Source organism: Crinia signifera, chromosome 5, assembly GCF_055691185.1.
Source record: "Crinia signifera chromosome 5, ASM5569118v1, whole genome shotgun sequence".
Classification (NCBI taxonomy): domain Eukaryota; kingdom Metazoa; phylum Chordata; class Amphibia; order Anura; family Myobatrachidae; genus Crinia; species Crinia signifera.
Genome location: NC_139221.1, coordinates 310,953,740 through 310,966,179, shown reverse-complemented (window position 1 = coordinate 310,966,179; position 12,440 = coordinate 310,953,740). Strand labels below are relative to the sequence as shown.

Here is a 12,440-nt window from a genome sequence, read left to right as displayed (position 1 = left end):
TCTCAACTCCACGCCGACGTGGCTCTGTGGCCCATTTAACATTGTTTCCTATGTAAAAATCGCGGGCATTGAGGCATTGAACACTAAAATCGCGTCCAATCTCACTTTTAACATTGATCCCTATGGGAAATCGCGGCCATCGCGGGCATCGCATCGCACCCGTTTTTTAGTGCATTCGATGGTCGCGATGGGCGCCGTTCTAGGTAAAGAGTACCTTAATTTCACTTTCCTCAAGGCTTTTGGCAATGTCTTTTTCACAGTCTTTGAAGTAACAGCCTTGGCCAATTTCATCTCCATTCTCTTCTGGTTCTGTAGAATGAGGTTTCTGTGCAGCGTCATTTGTATGCGTTTCTTTCCTTACAGGTTCTGTGTCTCTGTCTTTCAGGTCCTCTATTCTGGTATCCCGTCCAATGGGAAGAAGATTCTTTCGATGATGGGTCAACACAGCCCCTTCTCTATCCTCTCTCTGGATTTTGTATACAGGTAAGTTTTCAAACTTTTCTAACACCACAAATGGTTCTTCTCTCCAGCGGTAGGAGATTTAGAATTTTCTAGGGTGTCCCAGTCGTCGAAGTAGCACTCTGTCTCCTGGGTGCAGGACATGATCACGAACTTTACGGTCGTAGTTGGTTTTGTTCTTTCCCCCAAGTTTGTCTGCTGCCCTTTCAGCCAGTTCATAGGCTTCCTGGAGTTCTTTCCGAAGGGTTTGCACATACTTTAAGTGCGAGGTATTTGACGGATCAGAGTTCAAAGTTCCAAAACTGATGTCAATGGGGAGCTTCGCTTCACGTCCAAACATTAGGTAGTATGGCGAATACCCAGTGGCATCACAACGTGTGCAGTTATATGCATGCACCAGCCTGGATACATGTTGCTTCCATCGATGCTTGTCTAGCGGATTCAGGGTCCCCAACATATCTAATAGGGTTCTGTTGAATCTTTCAGGCTGGGGGTCACCCTGTGGATGATATGGGGTGGTTCGTGACTTTTTAATTCCGCAGCTTTGACACAGTTCTTTGATTAGTCTACTTTCAAAGTCACGCCCCTGATCTGAGTGCAGTCTGTTAGGAAGTCCATAGTGAATGAAGAATTTCTCCCACAGCACATTAGCAACTGTAACAGCCTTTTGGTTTGGGGTGACATATGCCTGGGCGTATCTGGTAAAGTGGTCGGTAATTACTAGAATATTGCATTTGTTTCCCGACTCCACTTCCAGCGTTAAAAAGTCAATGCAGACCAGGTCCATGGGCCCTTGGCTTTTTATGTTTACCAGTGGGGCTGTTCTTCCTGGGAGAGTTTTTCTGGCGATGCAGTTACCACAGTTCTTGCAATAGGCCTCCACATCTCTCCTCATGTCTGGCCAGTAGAACCGATCAGCTATTAATTTCAGAGTCTTTTCTATCCCGATGTGGCCATGTTTATCATGGAGAGCTCTCATTACTGTAACACGGTGCTTCCTTGGCAGCACAATTTGCCATTGGTTTCTCCCAGCTTCATGCTTTCGGTACATTACCCCTTTTTTGGTAATCCGATTCTTCCTCTGTCTTTTCAATAGTTCAGCTTCTTTCCTGACCTCTGGGGAAGTGTTGGGGCTGTGCTTGTGAGAGAAAGCGCACCTCATGCCTGGATCAGCTTGCTGGTCTTGCCTCAGTTGACTCTGTCTCACCTTCGGTAGCCCTTCCATTTCGACTTGGCTAATCCAACAGTAGGATAGTGGTAAGACTTGTGGTGGCAGTCCTAAGCAATCTGCATACCTCTTTTCGGGTGGTTGGTTCACTCCGATGCTGTGGCACATCCCCCTGATGTTACTTGCGGGTACTTCGATCCATTCATCTTCCCCTTTTTCTTCAGGTTGGCCTGGCATGCGGGAAAGAGAGTCAGCATCCGTGTTGTTGACACCTGGGCGATATTTCAGCGAGAAGTTGTAGAGAGCTAATGCAGCTAGCCATCTGTGTCCGGTAGCATCGAGCCTGGCTGTGATATGTACATAGGTAAGCGGGTTGTTGTCAGTGTTGACGGTAAATGATGCTCCATACAGGTAGTCATGGAATTTATCCACAATACACCATTTCAGGGCTAGAAATTCCAACTTGTGCGTCGGGTATTTTTTTTTCGCTTTCGCTCAATCCACGGCTGGCGAATGACACCGGTTTTAGCTCCTTCCCGTGTTCTTGGTACAGCACTCCTCCCAGTCCATCCAGCGATGCATCAATGTGTAGGACATAGGTCAATTCTGGGTCCACGTAGCTGAGGACAGGTGCCTCTGTTAAGCATTGTTTCAAGGAGTTGAAAGCAGCCTCGCATGCAGCCGTCCACCGATCTCCAAAGGGTTCACTTGTCTTATAACAGTCTTTCTTGGACTTTACCCTCTTGTTAGTCGATGGGTATCCCTTGGTCAGATCGGTCAAGGGCTTTGCAATACTGGAATAGTTTGGGACAAACCTGCGGTAGTACCCGCAGAAACCCAGGAACGACCGCAGCTTCTTAAGCTTGTTTGGACGGGGCCACTTCTTCACTGCCTCTACCTTTTCAGGATCGGTCGCCACACCATCTCTGCTGACAATATGCCCCAAGTACTTCACTCTTGATTGGCACAACCGGCACTTGTCAAGCGATAGCTTCAGCCCTCCTTCGATCAATCTCTCCAGCACTTTCAGCAGGCGTTGGTTATGCTTTTGAAGGGTTGACCCAAACACGATGATATCGTCCAGGTACACGATGACTTCTCGGTACACCATATCACCCACGATCCTTTCCATTGTCCGTTGGAAGGTGGCTGGGGCTCCCTTGACTCCTTGGGGCATGTTTAGAAACTCGAAGAATCCCAATGGGCAGATAAAGGCTGTCTTTTCTCTATCTTCGGGTTTCATAGGAATCTGATAGAAGCCGTTCCTTAAGTCGAGCACCGAGAACCAAGCGCTCCCTTGTAAGCAGTCTAAGGCTTCGTCTATTTTTGGCACTGTATATTGGTCAATTACTGTTCTCTGATTTAAAGTGCGGTAATCGACGCACATCCTGATCTTCCCGCTTTTCTTGCGAGCTACCACAATAAGGGAGGCATAAGGGCTCCGGGACTCTATGATAACTTGGTTTTCTAATAGTCCTTTTAAGTGCTGCCTCACATCCTCAAAGTCAGCTGGTGCAATTCTCCTAGAACGCTCCCGGAATGGGGTCTCATCCGTGAGCCTTATATTGTGTTCCACTCCCTTAGCCATGCCGAGATCCCACTCTCCTTCAGAGAAGGCTTGCTTATGCTTTTCAAGTTCTTTGATCAACATGGCTCTATCATTTGGTGTAATATCACTCCCCTCAAAACAGTCCTGAAACTTATCTTCCCTTGTCCCCACATAGAAAGAACTTGCATTCGCCTGCTCTTCTTCTCCCTCTTGCCACTTCTGTAACACCTGGTATATGTGGGTGTTTGTCCCTATTATGACAGGTGTTTCGAATCCCCCCTTTCTTTTGACAGGTCTGGGCACACCAAAGCGATTAAAGGTGTTTCTAAAGTGTCAGTCTCTTTTGATGACATCTTGTGCAAACTGAGGTTCACTTGTACATAGCCCAGATAGGGGTACTTTTCAGCACTAAGGCCCCATATTACAAGTCCGCTGAGTGGCTGAATAGGTACTTCTGACAAGTTCTTCTCATACCACTCCTCAAATATTATGGACACTTGGGACCCGCTATCCACTAATATCCTACACGGCTTGTTGTTAATGGACGCATCCATGTGGCAAGTGGGCCCTACTAATCCCTCAGGTAATTCCCCATTCCACCAGGAGTTTCCCATGGCGCAGCAAGTAATCTCTAGGGGGCCTATGCGGGGTTCACAGACCTCCCTCTCCCGTTTCCCTGTTCTTGACTCTCTTGGCTCAGGTTGCTATTGTCTGTCCTCCTGCCAGGGTTTCTGTATGTGCCCCGGTTACACTCGAAAGCTCTGTGTCCAAACCTTCCACAGTTAAAACACCCCCTGCCACTCCCCCTTTCTAATCCTCTTATCGGGGTGTTGACGTTTGGGGTGGGAGCCTTTGCATTCTGTTTTACAATAAAATCCTCTCATTTTTTATTTTGTTCTTCTAACATTTTAAGAATCTTAGCCTCAAACTCGCTACTGTCAGGGGTGGATTGTACTACCTTTACTTTTTTCACAGTTTTTTCCCTCATTTCAATTAGGACTTTGTCCTGCTTCACTTCCTTAAGTAAATCATTAAAAGTAGGGGGAGGCTCTCGTATCCCTGAGCATCTTAACTTCTGCGCAACAGGGTCACTAGTTAATGCTCCTCTGAGAAGCTGTTTCATCCTGTGTTTGTCTACCTCCGTTTTCTCTATTCCTCCCTTATCCACTATTTTATATAATAACTTGTCTAGGCGGATCAGGAAGGTACTTAGCTTCTCTCCAGGGTCTTGGAATGTATGGTATAGTCGGGACATAAGGTCCCCTACGTCCTCCAGGGTCCCAAATGCATAATCCAGGGCCTCAAAATACGTTTCCAGGGTGGCATTGGGGCTACTGCGCCTGGCTGCCTGGATAATTCCCATGGCGGGGCCCCTCAAACTTTCTACCACCCTTTGCCTTTTAATTTTATCTGGGCACTGCCACTCTTCAGCTTGCTGTATGGCTGCCTCCTTCCATGCCTCATAGGCTTCCTCTCCCGTGGGTATTGGGATAATCCCAGAAAATATACGCAGCCTACGGTAACTTCCCTCGTAATGCCATCTTTCAAGTTGTGTTACCACCCTGTCTACTATAACCTCAAATTGTCCGCCACTTACATTGGTGGTTTGGCTTTGGGTATCATTATCCTCTACATCCCTTTCCTCTTTCCCTTTGACATTTGCATTAGTGGTGGGGTTACAGTTTTTTGTACTGGCAGGCCCTTCTGGTTTTACTGGCCCTATTATATGCCACTTTCTCCCTGTTTCTTCACTAGCTAAAACCATTGCCGGGAGTAAGCTGGGGTCTAACTCCCTCAGATTCTCTATGATAAATGCCGTTACCTTCCCCAAGGCTCCCTTCCATTTGTCCACTATTTTTGGTTTAAGCATACCATACAGTTTGTCTGCTTGTTCTAGTACCTCTTCATCTGAGAACTCCGAAAAGTTTCCTGCTATTCCTAGGCATTTCCTAGTGTCCCTATCTTTTTGTATACACCACTCGTGTATATCTACTCCTGTTAAATTCTCCATTTTATATATGTTTGGTAAACAGGAGATCCTACCAAATCTCAGTTCCAGTGCCTCCAAATGTAACCACCTTTTAATTGCAGGTATGTGGCTACCACATAAACTATACTGATATTATACTTATTTCCTTTTAGGGCTCTCAAATGAACAGAGGTACAGCGTGTTTATATAAAAAAGGGTAAGTTTACTTTCTTAATGTGATGAATATAACATTACAATGCAAACATTTGAATTCAATAAATAACTTTTTCATAACATACGGCTTCAATTAATGACTTTAACATAACACATCAATAACTTCATAGAACAAGCAGAATATTAACTTTACACAGTATGACGATTCAGTAGGTAATTTTACATGACATATATAACCTCAATAAACAACTATACTCTCTATATTTCCTATACATGTATTAATGCATGCATTTACACAAAAAGTTACCATGCGCTGGCTAGCATAAAAACACTGCATATAAATACACTTGTTGGCGCTCGTTGGGGCTCTTGGTTGGCTGAAGGTGTGAGAGGGTTAATAAGCAACCTGTCTAAATATGAGTCTCTCCACTAATCTTCACTAGGTGTTCCTAGCACTGTAGAAGTCTATGTCTCTGTCCCTTTGATGTGTGAAATTAATCACCTAAAGTATTTGAGTCACTGGATTTAGATACAATATTCTGGCTTTCCCTTAGAGGATTGAGACTTTCTATCTTTCTCCTATAAATTGCTTGGCTGTGAGCTTAGGGGCAATCGCTACAAAGTCTCTTATTCAGTGCAGAAGGAAGCTTGAGCTACTCCTATTACAGCTGCTGTCTTAAATGGAGCTAACATCAATGTCTGGGGTTCCTGTGGTGTTATAGTGAATAAAGGAGGTTAGCTCACCCGTTCTCGCAGCTTTGTCTATCTAGGCAACTGTCTCTCTCTCTGTCTCTCTTCTCTTCCTGCACTTTACTTTAATCTGGCTCCTGACTCTGTCCCTGTACTTTCTTCCTTACTGTGGCTGCTTTACAGTATTCACCTTTCTGTAAGCCTGGAGATGATTGCCTATTACACCACTCCCCGTCTCCCTCTGGAGGCTGCCTATTATACAAGCAGCACCAGGGTGTAGGAGGGTGTGATAGGGGCAGTCTTCATCTGTGTCCCTTTGCTTATAGGATGTGTGGCACTGTGTAGGGAGTGATACTGCTTCCTTTACTTGGGCTGTGTAGGAGGGCAACTTGGCTGCCAGTTCTGGTGCTCCTTCTAACAGAGCATCTAACTCCTCCCCTCCCCTGTCTGTGCCTCCTCCCGTCTCCCGCAGGCAGTGCCTGGGTGTAGAGGGGCACATCAAGGGGTAGGCTCTCTGCACTAGTCTCTGGCTCCCTCCTGCTGCTGATGGGCAGGTGGGCGGCTCCTTCCCCCACTTGTCAGCGCGCCTCCTCCCGTCTCCCTCTGAGCGCTGCTGGATGACAAGCAGGCTCTGGGTGTGGAGGGGCGTGCTGGGGATGCCCCTTGGCTCCGGCCGCTGATGAAACAGGGGAGCGGCTTGAGGGGGGTGCGCCTATGACTGACGGGTGGGCAGTTCCTCTTGTGCGGCGCTTCCCCGGTCTCCTGTCCGGACGGCTCCGTGATAGGAGCGGGTGGCTTTGGCTGTCACTGGCACCGGGCGGCAACTGCAGTTGTAGCGGGCAGCCCGTCAGCTACTGGCGCCAGGCAGAATCTTCTCTCCGGCGGCGTGAAACTCTCCTCGGCGGCTGCAAGGTAATGGGCTCGATGTGGCAGCTGCGTTTTAGCTCTCTTCCTCCCCACCGCCTCCCGTCTCCCGCAGAGCACTGGTGTAGCTACCGACCGGCTCTGGGTGTGGAGGGGTGTACTTGGGGATGCCCTCTGGCCATGGGGTGCTGGCAGCGGGCAGTAGCTCTCTTCAGCGGTGTCTAGAGCGGGTGCTGTAGGCAGGCAGTGATGGGCGGCAATCTTCAAAATCAGCATCAGTTCAGAAGTAGGTGTCAAAATTGTCGAGGGGACTGAAGATGAAGTAGAGGAAGGGAAGAATAGGACAGGAGGACAGGTGAGGTAAAGAGGTAGGGTGAGTACGTGAGGCAGGAGGACCCTACTCATAAGAGTTAACATACTAAAAATAGGTGGGTGGACGAACGAAAAACAACAGGATAAGTAGGAACGGAGGGGAACGGAGGCAGGAAAGGAGGATCAAAAGAGGTTAGGAGGAGGGATAGGCTAGTCGAAAAAAGTGGGTTTTGAGGGAGCGCTTGAAGGAGGTAAGGGAATCAGAAAGCCTGATGGGTGGCGGGAGGTTGTTCCAGTGCAGGGGGGCAGCGCGAGAGAAGTCTTGGACACGGGAGTGGGAGGAGGTGATTAGGTGAGAGGTCAGTCGGCGGTCAGCGATGGAGCGAAGAGGACGGGAGGGAGTGTGGATAGAGATCAGTGAAGAGAGGTAAGGAGCGGTGGAGGAGGAGAGAGCCTTGTAGGTGGTGGTGAGGAGTTTAAAGAGAACTCGGAAAGGAATGGGGAGCCAGTGAAGAGATAGACAGTAAATCGTTAGTGACTTTGGTCAGGGCAGTTTCAGTGGAATGTAAAGGGCGGAACCCGGATTGGAGGGGGTCTAGAGTGGAGTTAGCAGTAAGGTGGCTTAGGAGACGATTATAGGTCAGACGTTCTAGGAGCTTGGAGGCAAAAGGGAGGAGGGAGATGGGCCTGTAGTTGGATGGAGAGTTGGGGTCCAGATTTGTTTTTTTGAGAATTGGGGAGACAAGAGCGTGTTTGAAAAAGGAAGGGAAGATCCCAGAGGATAGGGAAAGATTAAAGAGGTGAGCCAGGTGAGAGCAGACTGACGGACTGAGACGACGGATAGTATTGGAGGGGATATGATTGAGCGGGCAGGAGTCAGGACACCACAGGCTTCTCTCAGAGAAGTTCTCTGGGAGAAGCCTGTGGTGTCCTGACTCCTCAGTCCTGTTTTCCCTCTGTACATATGCTATTTACCTGAGGCTGTGAAACTGATTTCGCCGCTGCCGGATGGACACCAAAGCTGCAGCACTAGCAGGGTGAAGTAATGTGCACACACAAGCCGACCACAGGAAGTAGGGTGCCGTGTGAGGAACAGCACAGGCAGTCTGTGCTGATTCCTTCCTGGCTTCTCCTCTGCCCCGCCCTTTGTCGCAGCCTGTCTACACAGGTCCTCAGTGCAGGAGACCAACGGCCATGTTCCTGAAACCGCGGTCATATTCTTTAAGCTGCGGCCAGTGCTGCCGAACAGAGGATAGTCCCAGCCACGGCCAGCGACCAGGGGGACTCAAATTCGGCCCACCTGGCCAACGTCCCTTCTGGCATTTGCCAGAAGTGCCAGATGGCCAGTCCGGCCAGGGCCTGGCCCCTTCTGTAGATTAGGGTCTTCTGCTCACGGAACTTCTCAGCCATCACAAGTGATTATTGCAACATTGTGAATTGAACCAAATGTGGGAAATAAAGATATTAATTTTCAAAGTAGTTCAAATGAATTCACTTGTTAGTCTCATTTTAGCCATAATTTGTTTAATAATCATAGTGACATCTAATAATCATTACAGTGTATTACACAGAGATCTTGCTAATAATTTACATGAGCTACATCTGTAAGGATTGATAGAGTGGGGAGTGGTTCATTATGTTGAAAATCTCTGTCGACTAATTATAGGTCAACATCAAATATTCAACATAAACAAGGTCGACACTGGAAAAATATTGCCACAGAAAAGGTTGATGCATGAAAAGGACGACACATGAAGGTCAACATGCGTTTTTCACTTTTTTTGGGTTAATGCCGACACCTGAGCATAGCCACTCCCATGTGGAGGGTAATCTATGAAAGAGTAAAAAAACAGTCATGAAACACTGGTGTCAACCTTTTTATGTATTGACCATTGCCAAGCCCACCATTTGTTGATGTTGACCAATTGACCATGCCGAACATATGTATGTTGACCGAACAGTGTACACATATTCACTTTCATTCTAGACTATCTCGTTACTGATAAAGTGGCAGGAGTGTGAGGATGTCAGTCACAACTATGCCAATTGGCAGTGGCATTACTATATGGGTACAGGGGGTACTACTTGCACTCAGGTGACATCAAAGTGAAAGAAGCTGGTACAATACTCTTTGCAGCAATCGGCTACCACAGATATATAGACAGCACTGCAGACAGTCTCATCTCCGGGGGTGCAGGACTTGCCCCCGTAGTGTTGAAATTAGCCCCACTTTATTTGTTAGGGGATAATGGCCTGCTTAATCCTGAAAGGGTCTCACTCCCCATTCTGGAGTCTCCTGGAAATCCTACGAGAGTAGCTATGAGTAAATAGGAATTAAGGGGATTTCATTTATTTGGTATGTAGGTTGGGATAAAAGAATCTCTGTCTGTGACTGGATTTATTTCCTTTATTTTATTGATTTCCATTTATGTCTAGATTGGGCATGATGATTAATCAGACTCCCTCAGGGTAACACTGTTGTCACAATTGAGCTTCCCACTTAGGTCTTGGACCATGCATTAATAGGCATACTTGGGCACAGTGTCTGAGAACGATGTTACCATGGGTAAATAGCAAGTAGTCACAATGCATTCATGGGTCAGGTGTTGGAGCGCTGTCATTTTTTCCCTGAAGTATAAAGGGGGTGCGGTTATTGTCCCATAAGACAACATGCCGGAAGTTACCAATGAGGATGCCAATGCCAGAATCCTGACTGCTGCATCAAGATTATATGTATGCTGGGCAGGTTAGCGGTAGACCAGGGGAAGGGGGTCAGATTTAGGTGCTAGCAGGGATTTAGGTTTATGCTGTGGGGGAGGAGGGGGGTAGACTGTAGGGAGGATTAGGCGAGGGCAGGGAAAGCTAAATATACTTAACGGACCCCTTTCATAAATTCCTGCAACCCTAGTGGGGATGCCGGCATTGGTTTTCTGACTGCAGGAACCCCACCACAGGTCACCCGGATGTATGTTCCGTAAAAATAAGAGAAGAGGGTGGCTTGAAAAATATTAGACATGAGAAAGCCTCCAAGTATAATTCAATATTGATATGGTATACTGCTGTAGGGGTGTCACACGGGCCCATATGGTAAATAGAGTTGGGGTATTAGATTAGCAAACAGGAACATTCTCTGGTGCTGTCATCTCCTCTTATATATATATATATATACCACGCTACCCTGCTTGGAGAGACCGCGCCTGCAGAGCCTTTTATTACAGTAAGTAATCATCCTGCTCTGCAGCCTTCAGCAACGTCTTACTGCAGTTACATAGGAAAACTTTCACTGAATAAGTGTTAGATTCTGTCACATGCATTATCTGCAGAGCGGCTACACTGAGATACTATGCTGGATTTATTACAGGTTGAGTATCCCTTATCCAAAATGCTCGGGACCAGAAGAATTTTGGATAACGGATTATTCCGTATTTCAGAATCTTTTTATATTTCAATGATGTATCCTGAATTATCTTGCATTTATGTTGTACAAACACATGAAATACACACAAATGATGTATATTTTATTTGTGCATAAAACAAGGTTCCAAAACATACTGTAAATCAAAGTTTGTGTACTATCTCTGTACTGAATTTGAATGGTTAGCAGTCATGTCCTTGTATGTATGGTTTTCGGAATTATTTGGATAACGGGTATTTGGATAAGGGACACTCAACCTGTACTAGCATCGTGTGTGCAGGGCTGCTAAGAGAAATCCTGGGCCCCAGTAAAACAACTTCTCGGAGCCCCATGTGGACAGCATGTTGGGAGCATGTTTAGCACATGAGTGTTTGTAATATCTATATCTATATCTATATATATGTATTGTAGGTCCGGCACTCCCAAAACATGAAAGAAACTTTGCCCGGTGCCTCTACAATTCGGGTAATAGCAATAGGGTAGGTGCGGCACACAGGTCATATAGACGTCAATAAAGATGAGCAGACGGAGCTGCTAAACTTTTTTCTAAACAACGTTTCAGGATATTTTAAAAGGACGAAACGCGTTGGACAGAGGGGTAAACCGTGGAGGTTACCCTGGAATCCAGCACTTGCTTTTGGGAAAAAAAGCACACTAAGATAAGCTCTATTTGTTTTTATATCATGTACGGGCAAATTTTGTCTTTGGTTTAAATAAAATCCTTTGCATTACAATATCACACTAGGATTTCTCCCTCTTTGTTTTTCCCCCTGTGCTTTGTGAGGGTACAATACTGTTGTCTTTTGGACTGAGGAGGCTCTCTTTACTTGCCGCCTGTGACCTGGGAGTGACGATAGAACGTGACATACGAGGTGGTTGGATACCACCATTAATGGTACACCTTCACGATTTGGGGTGTTGCATGACTGGTGAAAGTGTCATTTTGAATATATTAACTATTACACTAGGAGGCGCTCTTTTCACCCTTTTTTCCATATATATATATATATATATAGGTGTTGATAGAAGAAAACAAACGCGGCACTCTGGGAATTTTAGAAAAAACGTATATTGTAGCAAAAATAGCTTCCAACGTTTCGGGGTCTGTATCACCCCTTTGTCAAGGAATACTGTGCAATAACATATAAATCAATGTGCTTACCTTTATCAAATAAGTGAGAGGGTGAGCAGGTCACGTCTGCGGGCGTGCTGGGATCAAACAGGAAGTTAGACAGCGGTGATAGGCGGCGGATATCCTGCCTATGACACGCAGTGTGGAGCGCAAGCTACTGGTTGCTGTAGAGATCGTTATGAAAGAGCCCCAGACGCGCCTCTATTGTTAAGATCCCAGGTTTACCCTGGTGTGACTGGTTCACCCTGTGATATATAAAACATGTGCATTTACATTTGATAATAACAAAAAGTGAGACAATAAGATGCATCACACAGCGTGATGCAAAGCAAGTGCAAAATAGAAACAAAAACGAGTGTTAATAATCAAACTAATACACAAGACGATACATGGGGGAAAAGGCTAATTTCTGACATCAGTCAACTGTTGCATGTTCTAAATCATATTACAAAGGATAAATGCACCGGGTACCCTCAGCTTAGGTCCAAAAGATAATGATAGTCGGCACAGTCTGTGTCGTCAAATCTCGCAGTTAATGCAGCTTATTCTAATGTACTCGCATAATTTGGAACAAGTATCACTGTGGATTATCTGCTTCCAAGGATTAATACTGGCAAGTAATATATGTCCAAACAAACATTATAACCGGTGGACAAGTAAGTGTAATAAGAGGAGCAGTATAGTTAGATAGATCAGAGAAGAAATGGA

At 46.2% G+C, this 12,440-nt stretch overlaps 1 protein-coding gene across 1 annotated transcript; it reads right to left on the bottom strand.

The window, feature by feature from the left end:
- Positions 1-4,056: 4,056 nt before the first annotated feature.
- LOC146005824 (paraneoplastic antigen Ma3 homolog) lies at positions 4,057-5,187 on the bottom strand. The gene has a single exon (XM_083145251.1). The coding sequence runs from the start codon at positions 5,185-5,187 to the stop codon at positions 4,057-4,059; it is 1,131 nt and encodes a 376-aa protein (XP_083001377.1).
- Positions 5,188-12,440: the final 7,253 nt, after the last annotated feature.

Coding starts and splice junctions, on each gene's coding strand:
- LOC146005824 (XM_083145251.1), bottom strand. CDS start 5,187: ATGGAGAATTTAACAGGAGTAGATATACACGAGTGGTGTATACAAAAA.